Source organism: Elephantulus edwardii, unplaced genomic scaffold (assembly GCF_000299155.1).
Source record: "Elephantulus edwardii isolate Elephantulus edwardi_28Jun2011 unplaced genomic scaffold, EleEdw1.0 scaffold00269, whole genome shotgun sequence".
NCBI classification, from domain to species: Eukaryota; Metazoa; Chordata; class Mammalia; order Macroscelidea; family Macroscelididae; genus Elephantulus; species Elephantulus edwardii.
The window spans coordinates 486,808-504,996 of NW_006400019.1; the positions used below are offsets into that span (position 1 = coordinate 486,808).

The window sequence follows — 18,189 nt, forward strand, 5'->3', positions numbered from 1 at the left end:
GTGGAAGTGTGAGTGCACCAAGGGGTGGGAGAGCGCCTGCTGGGGGAACCTGAGCTCCATGGTGACAGTGCACTTTGGTGGCATGGGGTCCCGCGCTGAAGGCTTGAGGGCTGGCTGCCATTGCCTTGCTGCCTGGGGCTTGTCGTCGTCAGCATTCCTGATGCTTTGCAGATGAGCATGCGTGCCCGCTGTGTGAAAACGTAGAAGGCGTGCACCGCGCCCTGGGAAAAACGACCTAGTAGCTCACACGCTAGATGGCAGGATCAAGGTTTCAGATGACCTCAGTTGGCTGGGAGAGGGGGTGGAAAGTAACAATGGGAAATGTAACCTGGATAATGTTTCCTTAGAAAGATCAGTTGTATAAGTAAAAGGTGGAGGAGGTGTGTCTCAGCGGGAATCCAAGCTTTCTATGAGCCTGCAGTGGGGCTCAACTGGTTAAAAAAGGAACATAACCAGAGACTTGAATAACAGACATAGAATTAAAAGCAAACAGTTGTCTGATCAGAAGTGATCAAGTCCAGGTGCTAACTGACGAAAACTAGAGCGAGTTCAGGCGAAGGGAATCCGGTCAGTAGGTGCCCTGTGAGCAATGATGGGAACGCGCACTGGTCGTAGATTAGCCAAGGCTCAAACGAGGTGCCACTGGGGGTGACATCAGGGATCTGAAATGCCTTTCTGAGAAGCCGGGATTAGCCTTCTGCCTGATTCCCAAGGTCAAAGTGGGATGGATCAGTAGAAGGCAATGAGAATTCACATAATGATACTTATAAGAATCATCAAGTTACAGTCTTTTTCCTCTTTGAGTCTCTTGCCTTGTTGTCATTGAAAACTGTCTGTGGGACTTTTTTTTTTAATTCATAGGTTGTTTTTATTAGGGGTCATCAAGTCGACCACGATTCATAGTGGCCCTGTGAACAACAGATCTGAACCTCATTAGGTGGTAGTTGAGTCCATTGTTACAGTCACTGTGACAATCCATCTTGTTGAGAATCTTCTTTTCTTTCAAGGACCTTTCCCAACATGATGTCCTTTCCCAAGAACTGGCCCCTCCTGACAACATGCCCAGAATATGTGAGATGAAGGTTCTCCTCTGTTGCCTCCAAGGAGCACGCTGGTTGTATTTCCTGTGTGACATATTTGCATCTGGTGGATTCGAACTGCGCACCTCTGGGATTGTAGTGCAGCTTCTTGCCACTAGGCCACCAGTTGTTGTTGTTGTTGTTGTTATGTGCCGTCGAGTCGTTTGCGACTCATAGCGACCCTATGTACAACAGCCCTAAACCCTGCTCTATCCTGTGCCAATCGCATGGCCTCTGACACACCCATCCCGATTACCCCAGTCACTGAATCAATCCACCTCATAGAGGGTCTTCCCCTCCTGCGCTGTCCCTCCACCCTACCAAGCATGATGTCCCTAGCCAAGTACCTGTCTCTCCAAAGTATGTCAGACGAAGCCCCAGAATCCTTGCCTCCAAGGAGTAGCCTGGTTTAACCCTCTCTAGGATGAATCTGTTTGTTTTCTTGGCAGTCCGTGGTACATTCAATACTCTTCTCCAGCACCACAGCTCAAAGGCTTCACCAGAGCGCGCCTAAATCCAATCCTGATGTGGCATAAAAGCCCTCTACCCGTCTGGTTCCTGCTGACCCTCTCTTGTGCCAGCTCCCAGTGTTTCTCCCCAGTGTCCTTGCCCCTTTTCCTGTGCACGCGATGCCCTCTGATGCTTCTCTGCCCTTGAAAGTGTTCTCTCACTGACCTGGGTGCCCTGCCGTTTCCAGAGCTGCTGTTCATTCTTCAGAGCCATCTCTCAGAACCTCCTCTCGCTTCCCTCTTTGTGGGCCCACAGCCTTTTCGTGTCTCTGTGTAACCCTTGCTGCGGGGCACGCTTCCCTGGCCACCTTGTCTAAACTTCTCACGCTGCTCTTGCTGCTTTGCCCTGTCCGTGTATGTTCTGTCTCCTGTGTGCTTATCACTGTCCCATTGGATATATTCCACTCGTTTGTCTCTGTCACTGTCTGTCACCTCTACTGCATTAGTGGGTCCCTGACAACGGGGCTTGTCTCTTTGCTCAGCATTTGTAATGGAGCCTGACACACTGAAGGTGGCTTGATTAGTATGTCTTGAAAGAATGGGAGATCTGCCTTTCTGATTTCCTAATACTTCTGTGCCCCTAGCTGGATGGTTCTCCGTGTTCAGTGAAGGAGTAGGCTCATGGCTTGGAAGTTCTCCTCGGAGGGTAGAGGCCTGGCCACTGTGGACCACAGCGTCAACCCCACTCAGCCATGGCACCTTGGATATTAACGTGGCTTATAGAGTTAAGAAATGCCATGATCATCTTTTGACCTGATGGGCTACTCTGGTTTGTGCTATATCAAGGGAAATTTTAGTATATAATAAATACCTCGGAATCAGGTAGCTTATTGTGAGGAAAACTGCTTCTGGATTCTTCTTCAGGAACACTTTGGGTCCAGGCACCCTGGTGAGTGGGGAAGACAAACTAATCTTCCATTTCTCTGCCCGTGACTTCATTCCATCCAGAAAGACTGCCGACCGTCAGGTTGAGCTGAGCTGGGTGAATGATCCTGCCCGTGAGGCACGTACGGCCTTGTGGGATACAGAGATGCATGACTGTCACATAATGTCACAGAGCACGGTGGTATGTGCCCAGCGCTGGGAGGGGACAGACCATTAACCCAAGCCTATGAGTGGTGAAGTGCTTTGCAGAGGAGGTGATACTTGTACCAACTCTTAAAGATTGGTAGCAGTTTCCTGCACAGAAGGGAGGGAGGAGGGTTTGAGGTGCAAAGAGCAGCGTGTAACATAATATAGACAGGCTTCGCCTTGGATGGGCATGGCTGCGTAGTTGGTCGAGGGCAGTGGGGAAGCGGAGAGGATGGGGCTGGAAGAATCGCTTCCCCTCAAGAGGCTTGTAAGTGATGTGTGTTTTGGAGAAACAAGGTGTCTTGCTGTTTGTGTGGTGAATTAGGGGAGGGAGAGCTGGAGGTGAGAAGCCGAACCTCCAGGCAAGCTAGAAAGGGGGAGGCAGGTGTGAGGGGATTCAAGTGGCCGTTTTCAAGTAAGGATTAGAGAAAAGCGGAGAATGAAGCTAATTCCCAGGATTTGTGTTGCTGTTTTCATTCATCACTCTTCACATTATAGAAGGACTATGCCAGCGATAAGGCCGATGGAGAAAGAAATCGTAATGTGTGAACCTGCGACTCTACAGCGACTGCATGGAAATGTCTTAGAAGCTGTTCAAAGCAAAACTCTGACCCTTCTGACATGATTAGCATATTAAAAACTAGTTGCCATGGTGACCACATGTATGTCAGGCTGAAACTGCACACCAAGGGGTTTTCGGTGCCTGATTTTTTTCCCCTCCGAAATAATAGATTGCCAGGACTTTCCTCTGGGTGCTAAACTTCATACTTTTGTTAGCCGCCCCGCGTGTTGTTTGTACCCACCAGGGACTGACTCGCAGCGCTCCTGAGGGAAATGCAAATCAAAACGCTTCCCCTATACGAGGATGGTTGTAATTTTTAAAAGTGGGAAGAGAGAGGAATTAGTAAAGATGTGGAGAAGTCGGAGCCCTTATCTATTGCTAGTGGGATTGTACAGTGGCAGAAACAGGGTCCTCATCAGAGGGGCGACCTGAGAGAACTGAAGACAGGCCTGCAGGCACCTCCGTGCACCAGCGTTCATTGCAGCACCTTTCACGGTCCACAGGCTAGAAGCAGTCAAGTGACTAGCAGCAGGTGAGTAGATAGCGAAAATGTGGTATATGAGCGCAGGGGCAGTTCATTCAGGCATCAGAAGACTTCACTTCCAATACCCGTTACAACACGGATAAACCTTGAAAAGATCACACTGAGTAAAGCCAGTCAGACACAAAAGGATAAATATTCCATTATTTCCTTTATCTGAAACATCTAGACTAGGCAAATGTACGTTGTTGTTACGTGCTGTCAACTTCAGCTCATAGCAACCGTGACAACAACAGATCCGAACCCTGCCGTGTCCTTTCCCTTCCTCAAGGTTGCAGGCGTGCTCAAACCCGTTGTGATGGTCACTGTGTCAAACTCTTCCTCTCTCCCTCTGACCCTCCACCTCCACCTTTCCCAGCATGCTTTCTTTCTCAAAGGACTGCCCCTCCTGACAATATGGCCAAATCATATGAGATGAAGTTTCCCCATTCTCGCCACTAAGCACCGTGGTGGAGCTTTCTCCAGGACAGATTTATTCTTTGGCAGTCCACGGGATGGTTGTTTAGTCTGTGGGACACTCGTCTCCAACACCACAACTCAAAGGCACCAGCTCTTCTGTCATACTTAGTCCTTGTTCAGTTTTCAGATTCATAACAAGTAATTGAAAAAGCCATGGCCTGAATCAGGTTCACTTTAGTCTTTAAATGGATATTGTTGCTCTTTAGAACTTTAGAAAGGCCCTTGACCCTTGACAACAGATTTTCCTAGTGTAACATGTCTTTTATTTGGCTCTTGTTACCAGGGATGTTGATTGTGACCCGAAGTAAGATGAAATGGTTGACCATTTGAGTCCTTTCTCCATCAATCATGATGTTGCCTATTGGTCCAGGGATGAGGGGTTTTGTTCACTTGATGTTCGGGTGTTACCCATATCGAAGGCTGTGATCTTCGGTAGCAAATGCTTTAGTTTGTCTTCACTTTCAGTAAACAAGATTGTGTCATCTGCATAATGCAGGTTGTTGATGACTCTTCCTCCAATCCTGATGCCACATTCTTCTTTATATAGTCCAGCTTCCCAAATGATTTGCTTATCATATAGATTAAGTAGGTCTGGGGAAAGCACACTTTTGCTTATTTAAACCATGCAGTGTTCCCTTGTTCTACTCAGACAACAGCTTCTTGGTCTATGTATAGATTTCACCTGAGTGCAATTAAGTGTGCTGGGAGTCCCATTCTTCTCAATGTTTGCCAAAATTTGTTATGATTCACATTGACAAATAAATGCCTTTGCATAGTCAATAAAACTCAAGTCACTACCTTCCTCATTGGTGTTCTCTGCTTTCAGCCAAGTTCTGTCTGACATAAGCAATGATATTATCCCTTGTTATTCAGCCTCTTCGGAACCCGGCTTGAATTGCTGGCAGTTCCCTGTCAATGTACGGTTCCATCCATTTGAAAATCATTTTCAAGATTTTGCTTGCACGTGATAATGATATTGTTCAATAATTTCCACATTATCTTGGATCACCTTTTTTTTTAAATGTTGACATATATGGATCTCTCTCAGTCTGTTGATGAGTGTATGGAGTCCCTGTTCATTAGTGTTTGTCAGGGTTGGACAGGAAAGGGAGTAATTGCGAAAGGACCCTGTGCTTCTGTTAGAGGCGATAGAAAATCTAGAACAGCTAATGGTGACTGGTATGCAATATAATCAACATAATATCATTGAATTTAGTTTCAGAACATTTTCTTCACCCCAAAAGAAGACGCTGTTCCCCTGAAGCAGTCACTTCGCACCTCTTGCTAAGATCTAGGTGGCATTAGTCTTACTTTCTGGTTCTGTGGATTCACCTATTCTGGCTATTTCATGTTATTAAAATCATACACTACGTGACCTTTTGTGTCCAGCTTCTTTAACACAATGTTTTCAGAGTTTAGCCAGGTTGTAGCGAACATAAAAAGTTCATCCCTTTTAATAAGAAAATAGAGAACATGTCTAAGGAGCTAAAGGAAGAGATATGATTAAACTTTCTATGTGGGCTCGGAGATCACCCCTCGGTAGCTTATTTTGGTTCTGAGCTTCTTGGAAGCAAGGATTTTGAGGCTCTGTTTCCCATACTCTGGGTACGTAGTCAGGAGGGGCCAGTCTTTGGAGAAGGACATCACGCTTGGAAAAGTTGAGGGACAGTGCAGGAGAGGAAGATTCCAGATGAGATGGAGTGGCATAGTGACTAGAGTATTGCGGGTTGGTATTTCCTAAATGGTGAGATCGGCTCAGGATAGAGCAAGGTTCAGAGCTGTTGTGCATAGGTCGCTATGAGTTGTAGTCGACTCGGCGGCACCTAACAACAACAACAAGGTTTAGGAGTACTGATGAGACAGGAAACGTGTTGAGTTGTATAGTTTTCATGTTCTGAAGATAAGCCAGAAACAGCACATTCTCCCCAAATTCATGCAGAACTTTGTCATTTGAGTTTTCTGTAACAGAGAGAAAAATAGTGATTCAATTTCTCAGGCAGTTCTCCAGCCAAAGGCTTGTGACTGTCATGTTATCCAGTGGTCTTTGCTGATCCTCAGAAGGGAAGCGCACACAGTGTGGACCTTTCCTCAGTGCACGTACTTCTGTGAGGGCCTGATGACACAGGCAACCTGCTGGGCCGTATAGTTCTCATCTTTGGCAGACAAGTCGGAAACAGCACATTCTCCTTATGGTCTACCTCTGGTTTTGTGGCGGTTTAATGAACAGTGCAGGTAGTACTCAGCAAGTGTACATGGGTGGATAGTTGGCTGATGTCCGTCCATTAAATTCTGTCTTCAAATATTAGATTCGGAAATGAACTTGGGTAGGGGTTAATTATCGATCTGGGTATGTGATAAATGCCTTGAGGTCCATAAGCTCTATAGCAGACTGCAGTAGGAGCCTCGAACCTTGGACACCGTAAGGAAAGGAGGCAGAGTGTGAGAAAAGGACGTTGTTGTTAGATAGTGTCAAGTCAATTCCAACTCACAGTGACCCCGGGGACAGAGTCCAGCAGCCCCCGGGGTTTCAGGGGGTCTTTCTCCCATGGGGCCACTGGAGGAATGCCAGCTGCCAACCTCTCGATGCCACCATGGGCCATTTGCTGCAGTCTGTCTACACAGGCAAATCTGGTTCTAGTCTTTTTCTATGCAGGAAAAGGTGGTGGAAACTTCAAAATTACCCTTTCTGAGGTTTTTCTGGTGGGGTGGATTTGACCCCTCTTGTCATTTCTTCCCTCGGGTCAGCTCTGGGTCGGTTCCACCTCAACAATAATGAGGACGTTTGCATTTTAATTTTACAGACTAAAACAGTGTTACATCCTGGTGTGTCCGTAATAGGAGCACGATGGCACCGGTAGACTATGTAATAGGTATTTGTTCAACTTTCCATCTTAAGTCATCTCCTTACATTGTTAGTCTCAAATGACTGCTGTTTTTCGGGTTCAAAAAATCCTGCCAGTAGGTAAACCAGTATAAAAGAAAAATTTTAAATAAATAAAAAAACACCCTGCTAAGTCCCCTTGCCACTTTGTCGTTGTGCCATTCCCAGTTTGCCAGTCCCAGATCTGGCTAGCAGCTCCCGTGTGTGCGCACCTGAGCACTGGTGATGAAGAAGGGACTCAGAAAGACCATGGATTCCATTCATTAGTTCCACCACAGATCAGGCTTTCCGGCCACAGGGCTCTCAGTGCGGTGCTGGCACTTCTGTTCAGGTCAGACGGCTTCTCATTTCATCGGCAGCGCATCGATGCCGCGCTGGCCATACTCGGGCTGCTCTTGGCTCTTGCTCTGTTGAAAAGTTAAACCTCATCCTCTCTGTGCTCCTGGAAGTCTCCTTTCCTTGTCTCCTTCTCAGAGGTTGGATCTAAATGGGGCTTTTCCCCAGCAAATCCTTCCACTTAAACCTTTGTTCTGTATCCTCTGACTTCCTCTGGAACCTTAAAGCCTACTGATCATTCTTTGTCTTCCATACCCCTTTTTCTTTTACTTTTCTCCCTTCAGCCTTGCTCAAGTCACGCCGTTCTAGAGGCACCTTTCCACATCCCTGAAACACTGGGTTTTCTTCCCCTTCTCTGCCACACTTCACGTGCACATGCAGCTTCCCCTCCCGGACTCACGCCTCCCTCACTTCTTGCAGCCTGCCTTCTGCTGCCCATTGACCAGTCAACGCCAGTAGCCGTGGGTGCGTCCTAGGCATAGTAATGTCTCTGTAGTGTTTGATCTTGTCCACCGCTTCCTTCTACGTCACTTGTTGCGCACATTCTTGACCCTTCTCCCACGTCTGCCTTTCCTGTTTGCAGTTCCTGTCTGTCTGTCTACATCTCTTTTTCTCCCCAGATCCTCATCGCTTCCTTCTCCCCATTTGTCAGATGCTTTCCAAATCTTTAGCTTCAGTTGCAATATTTTTCTTTCTTTTAAAAAACATGTAAGATAAAAAAATTTACCATTTAAAATATACAATTCTGACGTGTTTTTCTTCTACATAAAAAACCCTTTTTCTTCTACATAAAAAAAGTTTTTCTTCTACATACCCCCCCCAAATACCATTCTGTGACATTAATTGCGTTCCCATGCTATGTAAGCACTACCATCCACTTCCAAATATCCCTCATTCCCCTGAGGAGAAACGCAGACCTCTTAAGCAATAATTCCCCACTTACCTGTTCTCCTAGCCCCACGTTTGTTAGCCATGAATGAACGTCAGTCTGTGTGAATTTGTCTATTCCAAGTCGTTCACATAAAGCGTGATCTGTGTAGTATTCGTTCTTTGGGGAGTAGCTTCTCTCACTCAGTGGACTGTGCTTTCAGCGGTTCTCCATGTGGTGACGCGAGTCAGGACTTCTGTTTATACGGAGCAGTGTTCCGTTGAGTGAGCAGATCTTCGTTTATTGATCCATTTATCTGCTGACGGACCTTTGGGTTGTTTCCACCTTTCAGCTGTGCGAATGAGCCTGCATCCCTGCTGCCAAGTCTTTCGGATATTTAGGGATGGAATTGCTAGGTCATCACTGATTGACTATCGGAGACCTGTTCCAGGTGCAAGGGGATGATGGGGAACACAGCAGACATGGTTGTCCACCCGCAAGCTTTTCGCTGTAATGGAGTCAACAGACTTTAATCGAATAATCACATGATCATATTACATATAATAGCAATACTAGTGGTAGTTCAGTGGGGTTAGGACAGGAGTGTGGGAAACTGTCCTGAGAACATGATGGTTGATCTGTGGTCAGAAGAAAGAATAAGTTACCTGGTTGCAGAGCAGGGGGTGCAGAGAAGAGAGGCAGCTACAGGAAGAGCGGGTAACAGGCCCAGAACCTGAGGATCAAGCAGAGAGGACAGTGTCCATGAAGCAGAAGGAAGTATGGTGAGGGACGAGGCAGAAGAGACACATGGTGGCCCAGTGAGGCAGGCCTCGTAGACCTTGGCACAGATTAGGCTTTTCGAGTCATGTGAAGCTTTTGAAGTGATAAAGCAGAGTTTTGAGAATGATAGCATTTCCTTTCCAGAAGTTCCCTCTGCCTGCTTACGTGGACGGACGGCAGAATTGTATGGGGACGGCAGACCTGTGTAGGAGGCCAGTAAGGCAGTCACCATGGTCCAGAGAAGTTACTGGTAGAGTTAGAGAGGTCACTAGACTCGTGCTTGACTTGAGAGGTAGGCAGAGGAGATTGGATGAAGGTTCTCTTCTCTGAACCCAGAGAGAGTAACGCCTAGGTGTCCAGCTTTTGTAAGTGGAGTGAGTCCCAGCCATTGAGATTTAAAAAATAAACTCCTTGGAGGAAGATATAGTTTAGAGAGAGAGGGGAAAAATATTTCAGACCTCTGAAGTTTGAAGTGTATTTGTAACGTTATCTTGTTCTGTGTGTGCAGCTGCTTCCTAAATATTTGTATGTGGTTAATTTATCATAACCTCAAGCCTGATGTGTCTAAAGCGTGACAGCATTCTCTTCTCTAAGACACTGTCCTAAGATCCTTGGGTTTCTTGGTGATTTCACATCATCTCAGCTATGGACCGAAGGCTGAGTTCTCTCAGACCCTTCCCAGTGCCTCACATCTTAAGTTTCTCTGCTTCCTGCCTCAGTTTCCTTCCAATTTCATATCCTCATAAGCTCACTTGCACTGAGGCATCGTCCTTATGACTCCAGTGCACACTACTCACTGCTGCTAGAGGAATCCTTATAAAGAGCCTTTCTGGTCAGTCCCATTCCCTTCCCAGAGCACGTCCTTGGGCCTCGGTGTCCCTGCTGCTAGCCCAGTGTCCTCTCCAGCTCACTTACTCACACACCATGTTTTCAACCCTGTCCACTTGTTTGTATTTAAAAAAAAATCCCACTTGCTCCCACATGTGAATTTGATCTCTTCGGCTGGCTAATGTCCCGGTGTTGTTGCCACAGACACTTCATGTGAGCCAAGCCACGTATTCACTACCCTTGACCTCTCCTCTTGGTGTCCTGGATCGGCCACAGCAAAATCCCACAAAGTAAGTGGTTGTAAGGAAGACAAGTGGATTTTGTGATTCTGGAGGCTGTCGATCTAAGTTCAAGGGCTTGGCTGTGCTTTCTTCTGAAAGCTCCAAGGTAGGCCTTTCCCAGGCTTCTAGCTCCGCGTACTTCCTGGCAGCGCTGGGGGGAGCTCTGCTCCTTAGAGAAGCAGTTTGAAGGAGCAAGTGCCTCTCTGGTCATGTGGCTGTCAAACTCCTCCACATGGTGCCCTGTTTCCACACCTGTTCTCTCCTTTTACAAAATGTCACTCAGGAGGATTTACGGTTAGGATCCACTGTATTCCGGTAGGGCCTCTGGTAGCTTGATGTCTAGGGTATTGTGCTGCTGAGCAGAAATTAAGTGATTCGAATCCACCAGCTGCTCTTGGAGGGAAGGATGAGTGAACTGTCTCCTTCCATCAGTATTTACAGCCTCAGAAGCCCGGGGGAGGGGTGCTGTGAGTTGAAACCAACTCCATGGAAGTGTTTTGGGGTACTCTGTTAAGAAGTCCTGTTGGCATGGTGGTTGAAGTCATCTGATGTGGCAGCATTTCCCCAGAATGATTGCAACCCGGAAGACCTGGCCAGTGGGGGCGCTGTGAGCTGGAGTTGCCTGGAAGACAGTGAGTTTGGCTGGGTACTCTGATGGGATGGAGTTTGTAACATCTACAGATAGAAATTATTTCCAGAGAAGCTCTTCACAGGCACACGTCTTACTGGGAGATCAGTTCAGTCCAGAATACCTCCATCCCACTTTGTTTGAACCTTTCCGATGGCTGTTGAGGCTATGAATTTGGAGTTGTGGTCATTTGATCCACATCTTACCACTCAGACAAGACCCTGAATCCCCCGAGCACACTGCGCCTATCTTCTCTAGCTTCGTGACCCCAGTGCCCCGAGGTACTGGGTACCCTATCTTCCCTTTTTCTTTAAGTTGATCATAAGACTTTCTCAAGTATTTTAGGTGATTACAGGTATAGCAACATAGAGTTTGGAGTTAGGCTGGACCTCTGAGAATCCTTAAATAGTTCATGATTTTTAGATAGTGAAGACTCAGGTTTCTAGACTGGCTAATTTTCCTATTCCTGGATCTTCCAGCTTGGCCTCCTGAGCTATCTGATCTTGGACCTGTCATCCAGGGAGAACGCGACAAGGAGCCGCATGCCTGCCGGTTTCTCCTGAGTGTCACTTGACTTTTGTGTGGGATCAAGGCTGTCAGAGCCATAGCATGTCGTTGGCCAGGGGCAGAGCCGCTGTGAGGTCACGCTCATGTCTCTGAGCTGCATATTGACCTCATTGTCGTTCTTACTTCCTTGCTGCTACTAGAGTGTCGCTGAGTGTCTGGGCTGTGTCGTTCCCATGAGGCTGGCGTGTAGGAATGCAGCGGAGCGTTTACCCACCTCTTTCTCCCCAGTCCAGTCTCATAGTGACTCTCTGCTGGGTTTCCAAGGCTGGAAACCTTTCCAAGAGGCCGTCTGTCTCTCTCTCTGAGTAGCTGCGCCATCCTCACCTCATCTCCTCCCGCCCCAGCCCATTGATTCGGTCACTGTCGGTCCACCTCCCTGAGGCTGTTCAGCTTTTCTTCTGACACCCCCCCAACCTTGCCCAGCGTGCCGTATTTTGCTAAGCACTGGCCCCTCCTACAATGTGCCCAGATTGTGTGAGGTGAAGTTTCGTGGCTGTACTTTCTCCAGGATGTAGTGTTGTTTTGGCAGTCCATAGGATTTTCAGTACTCTTCTCCAACACCGCAGTTGAAAGGCATCGATGTTTCTGTCATTCTTGGTCTCTGTCCAACTTTGAGATGCATAACAAGTAACCGAAATGTGTTGACAATTAAACAGGTAAATTCAGACACACATGTTCACAGGGACTGCGTAGCACTTTTGAGCATAGCTGTTTGGATTCCAGTCATGTCTTGGCACCTCATCCCACAGTAAGTGCTAAACTAAGGTACACAGAGGCCTGTGGGAGACACACTCACTGCTGTCCTTGCGGAACAGCTCTGCCCTCTGCTCCGCACGCCAGTAGCAGCTTCCCTGGTTGGTTGGCCCTGTCTGCCGGGTACTGTGCTCACCTGTCCTTTGTTCCTGGTCCGCTGAATCCTCTCGAGAGATGCAGTGGCTTGCCAGTGTCATCCAGCTAGGAAGTGTCCGGACTCAGGTTTCACCTGGTCTGGCCCAAAGAAATTTATTGGGTTTAAGGGCAAGCTCATTTTATTATGGGTCTTCAGATACACAGCCCCAGACCTTGGCTTGAATCTGCTCCGTATCTAGTAGTCAAGTTATTGGAAATGTTAAGACTTTGGTTGTTGCGCTGGAAGACAGGGATTCCAGGGCCCTGGGCCAGCTGTCAAGGTAAAATGAGGCACCGCGCTGGGCCTCTACTGCAAGACCAAGCACGAAAGAGGTCACTTTGTGACAATGGTTGCTCTGTGACTTCAGTGACATGATACCGTCCTCCTAGCAATCTATGGGCCAGTCCCACTGTGCATTGGAGTAGGTTGCTATGCGTAAAAGGCCGTGTGCTTTCGGGAATTGGCCTGATGACTAAGGCAGGCACTCCTCCCGATGTGGGTTTCCCGCAGAGTGGGGATACAGACATGTGAATACATGGTGCGAACAAAATGAAGCAAACTCTGGAGCAGCCGGCTGCATCACACCACGGGCCCCCAGAGGAGGAAGCTGCTGCGTGTTCTCAGTGGAGAGCAGGGCTTGCATAGAGGTGATGCCTGCGGAACCAGACCGGAGTGCTAGGGAGCATTTTGGTAGTCGGGAAGGAGATGATCAAAGGCAGAGTGAACGTCTCGAGCCAAGTGTAGAGGCTTGCTTGCTGAGGAAATGCGTTAGGACGGGTGGAGTTCCCTGTGCCTGGCACACAGAGACCCAGTATCTCCCAGCCTGTTGACTTGTGTAGCTGGTGTGGTTGTTGGTCTGTAGACAGGGTGGGATGGGCCACGTTGGGGCAGAACCGACTGTATTAGCGCTTGCTCTTTCTCGTGTTCGTTCATAGGGGCTGAAGGGTTTTGGTTAAAATTGCCTCAAATGTACATGGTGGTGGTCTTTCTTCTTGCTACTGATAGATTTGAAATGTTTTTATTCTTTCCTACCAGAAATTTTTACTTTGTGTTTTTTTTTTCCATTACAGGATTCTGCTCTAATACTTGATGTTCCTCTGGGTGTGATCTCAAGAATTGAAAAAATGGGAGGCGCGACAAGTAGAGGAGAAAATTCCTATGGTCTAGATATTACTTGTAAAGTAAGAGATTCAATACTTTCTTGCCCAGAGAAAAACACACATGAATGTTGAATGATAGCAGAAAGTTGATGAGTGTTTCAAAAAAGATCCAAGTCCCTTGTTCACCTAAGAGCCTAGAAATGGTCCTTCACAGCCTCACTGCCAAGCTTTCTGAAAATGGCTGAGGGAGATGGTCCCTAGACCTGCTGGTGTCACCAACCGTGAGGAGTCAGTGACCTGATTGGATGTTAGCTTGACTGAGTATAAAGAAAACTTTCTAGAAAAAAAAAGTTCCAACTCTTTTAGTTCTTTCCACAGTCAGCTCCAGGTGTCTGCTGGTCAGGACGCATGTGCCTCGCCCCGTTGGAGGACGGACTCGGCCCTTTCCCTTCAAGAATGGCTCCTGTCCCTAACTCTTAACGTCTATATGTAACTTTTGCTTCGATCATTTCTAATGACAGTTGATTAAATTTTTTAGCATGATGAGAAGCAGAAGTTTGATAACAAAATGTAATGAGTTCCATTTTATTGAAAAGAGGTGGATGAAGGTTTACACATTGTATTGATAAGGGAGCCAGAGGATCAGAAGAATTGGGTAATTTAACCATGGGATCCAGTCCTAGGGAAGTAACCCTTTTATGCACATCAGAGTGAATTCTCTGGCATGAAACCTGCCCCCCAGGTATTGCCTGTCAGTCGACAGGACTCGGTAGAATATTGCTGGATCCTGGAAAGAGCTGGAAGGACTTAGGGAATTCTTGTCTTCCAGTGCCTCTGGAACCTAGGTCTGAGTCAAGATGACCTTGGGAACTCTTTGCAAAATGTAGATCTTTGGGTTCTACTCAGAATCTAATTGTGACCTAGTCTCTGAAGGTTTGAACCCAGAACGTTGAGACTAAAGCATCTAAAGGGACCCTTGTTGACCTTAAGGGGCGAGGGTGGAGGTAGAAACTCTTAGAAGGAAAGAAGTAGCCATTGCTTTCCCAGGTGGACTGTTGACACCTTGCTGTAAGGTTTGAACTTTCATAAGACATGTAGTAAGTTTGATAATAAAATTCTTAACCATAAAAAAAAATAATTCAAGCAACTCGGGTAACTGTGAACCATAGCAAAGGTCGGCACACTTCTCCAGTTAAGAGCCAGATAGTAACAATTTCAGACTCTCTGTGGTAAGCTCTTCTTTTTGTTTTAGTTTCCCCCTCCCCAACTTCCAGAAAATGAAAAGCATTCTGACCTGAAATGTCCTGCCTTCTCCTTTGCAGAATGAGGCTGTTTGGAGTCAATGGAAGAGCTCGGTCTCTTCTATTTATGTTTGGATTCTGAACATATTAGGATATTTTCATCTTCAGTTTATAAACAGTCAGGACTCTAGTACAATCCTGTTACGATCAAAGGATTGATTTTAAACTTAAATTCCCTGTCACTCCCTACTCATTTTAAAAATTTTGTTTCTGTGTTAATGCAAAGCTGCCTTATTTCTAATTCCAGCTTGTGAGCTGCCTTATTTCTAATCCCAGCTCCTGTCTACACTTTGGAGTCTATATACATGGAGATTAAATTTCTCAGATTATTTTTTCTTGTAGAAATACACAAACAACACAAGACTCACAATTTTTTCATTTTCACGTACACAAGTTAGTGGTGGTGGTTACATGAATCATGGTGGCCAGCTACCAGCACTATCCATGGGTAAATTTCCATCACCTTTAACTGAGCTTTATTTTAAGGAAGGATTTTGTGTTTTACATAAAAGACCTGTGGGAGTAGATTGTTAAAGTACCCAAGGACAGTGGGAATGGTATTTTTATCATTTTGAAGTAACTTTCTCCACTAAGGTTTTTTAAAAAATATATTTTGTTGCATTATCTTATCGCAAGAAAAAACTTGTGGTTGAATATTAGGTCCCAAAATTATTAAGATGAAGAGCATGCCTACCCTTTGTCAAAAAGCGTAAGAATCAAGAATGACTCACGATTCTCAAGTGTTACTGTTAGGTGCCTTCAGGTGCACAGAAGCCCTGTGGACAGCAGAATGAAACCCTGCCAGCTCTCACCCCCCATAACCATCGCTGTTCCAGGTGGTGGTGCTGGTGGCCGACTCTAGCTGACCCTCCAGCAGGCTTTCAGGGACTAAATCACATGAGAGGAGATTGCCCATCCTTCTCTTGTGGAGCAACTGGTGGATTTGAACCATGTGCCTTTAGGATGGCAGCACTAACCACTAAGCCACCAGAGCTCTCTGTTCTCACATGTTACATATGTATATTTCTTGGAATTTGGGAAAGGCCAAAGAAGATAGCCTAAAACAGTATAGTATCACACCATTTTAACCTGCATTATGCAGATGACACGACTTTGCTTGCTGAAAATAAGGAGGATATGAGACGTTTGCTGCAGAGGATCAAAGACTAGCCTTAGGTTTGGATTACGTCTCAACATTTTGAGAAAACAAAGGTCCTCTCCACAGGACCAACAACCAACACTGTGTCAGAAGAAGGAAGGATTGAAGCTATCCATTATTTCATCTTCTCTGATCAACAGTCAACACTCTTAGTACCAGCAGTCAAGAAATCAAGAGACATGTTGCATTGGGCAAGTCTGCCGTGAGGGACTGGTCCAGAATGCTGAAGAGCAGTGATGTCTGTTTGAAGACTAAGGTGCACCTAACCCAGGTCTTCTCAATCACCTGCTACACATCAGAGTTGGACGATGGGTAAGGATAACAGAGAATTGATGCCTTTGAGTTGTGGTACTGGAGAGGAGCACGCCTGTCCCAGGAGCTGCCAGAAGAACAAACAGATAGGTCTCGGAGAAGGCGCAGCCACTGCTCCTTGGAGGCAAAGATGACGAAGCTCCATTGCTCATGCTTTGAAGGCTGGAAAGATGGAGGCTCGGCGAAGGGGAAGACCTCCAGTGAGACCGATCGACACAGTGACTCGCAGTGCGCTCCAGTGTGCCAGAGCTGATGAAGGCAGCACCGGGGAGGGCAGGGCTCAGCTCGCCTGGTCACAAGGTCCCTGTGAGTTGGACTTGACTTAACGGCACCTAACAACAACATGTCGTTGAACGGTGATCTCTCCCTGGCAACACCTCCAGCATAAGAACCAGACTCTGTGTACTCGCTACAAGTGATCTTGAGAAGGACATGGTGGTGTGGAGGCAGCGCCAGCTTCTCTCCTCAGCTGACAGTAACCGCAGCCACCTGCTGCCCCACCTGTGGGGGGTCACGCCTCCCACGAGGCCTTTCTACTCACCTCCCCCCCAGCGGCTGCCGTCACTGCTGGCCCTGAGCCGCTATGGCGAGCAGGTGGACCGCGCGCAGGGATAGCTCTGGATGTGGAATTCTTCCCCTAGGTCACGTTTTTGCTTCTGCTGACAACCTTACAGAAGACAGGTGGGTGGGGGAAGACCATGGCCCCACAGAGCCACCTCTTTCTTGCTTTCAGCCCCACTCAGTCCACCAAAAGACAGTGTTGTATTTGAAGCTGGAAGGGAGTTGTGTTTTCTTCAGAAATCTTGTGGAAGTGATGCCCCAGTCAGTCAGCCTTCAGACCCGTAAGGGGTGTGCTTGCATGAGCTCTCGTTGGCTCGCGAGGCTTGGAGCAGCCCTGCTGTGTGACTCAGTCCCTGGCAAGCTTATGGTGGCAGCCTCTCTGCCGGCCATCCTTCCCTCGCAGGCAGACTCGGAGGTCCTGGCGGAGCTCCTTACGTAGTGTGTGCTCAGATTTTTGGGAGACATTTGGTGACCTGTTGCCTGTGATTAATTTATCTTTGCTGCTTTCATTTTCTTGTTGGCAAGATGGCAGTGTAATTCCTTCTGCCTTCTAATTAGATCCGAGTTGGATGTCAGAAAGCCGTTGCTGGAATTATTTGTACTTTGGCACGCTGAAAATAGTTGATGGAATTACAGATGGAGCAGAATCTATCTGGATCTAGAAATGATCTCTTTTCTGGCCAGGTGCTACTGAGCTACCATCTAGCCCTTGACTGTTAGCAAGAAGGTCCCCACCGATCCTGGATCCCTGAGGGCACTTGTGTTTCGGGGTGCTTGTTAACTCTGCCTGTCATCATTTGACTCGCTTTGCATCATTGACCCACAATCAAGAGTGCAGGCTTACGCAGGTGTATTTTGTTAAACTACTTTGAAGAGGGTGTGTTGGTTGGTGGCTTTATTCTGTTCCTTTTAAAAATGCAAGCACAAAGCCATAGAGCCTTCAGGGACCGGCAGATGCCTGTGTGGGGAGTGATCAGTCGCGGTCAGTAGTGGCTTCATGACGGAATTCTTTGCGTGCGGCTGCTGGCATTTTGGCTTCTATCTGGAGCTCTGGAGGTCCGCCCCGGCTCTCTGGGAGAAAGAGGGAGAGTCTCCTCCTGTCAAGACTTAACAGTCTCAGAAACCCAAGAATGGTCTCTGTGAGTCAGAACTGATTACATTCTGTGGCAGTGACAGGAGGTGTGTGTTTTTGAGTTTGGTGATATTTTTAAACATATTTTAAAAAATAGCAAGACTTTCTGGTCCCTCAGAACAATAACTTACTAAGCTTTAAGAATCCTCTTGAAATAAGAGATGAGTATGTTTTCTGACATATGTAAGGACTCTGATAGGCAGGAGGGCAGGGACGTTTCTGAACAGACAGTGTGCTGCAGAGCATGGCCGCTGCTGGCTTCCAGCCATCCCACCGCCGCAGAGCCCTGCTCCTCTTGAAAGAAGACACTTTGCTAGATAGCATATGCTGACATTTGAAGAAGTC

The 18,189-nt window shown here is 47.1% G+C and overlaps 1 protein-coding gene across 1 annotated transcript in view; it reads left to right on the plus strand.

Moving 5' to 3' along the window:
* Positions 1-18,189, plus strand: part of MTM1 (myotubularin 1) — a 110,462-nt gene that overhangs the window by 47,192 nt on the left and 45,081 nt on the right. Inside the window, exon 5 of the mRNA XM_006899910.1 lies at positions 13,350-13,460. Within this exon, the coding sequence (XP_006899972.1) occupies positions 13,350-13,460 (111 nt within the window). The remainder of the gene's footprint in view (positions 1-13,349; positions 13,461-18,189) is intronic.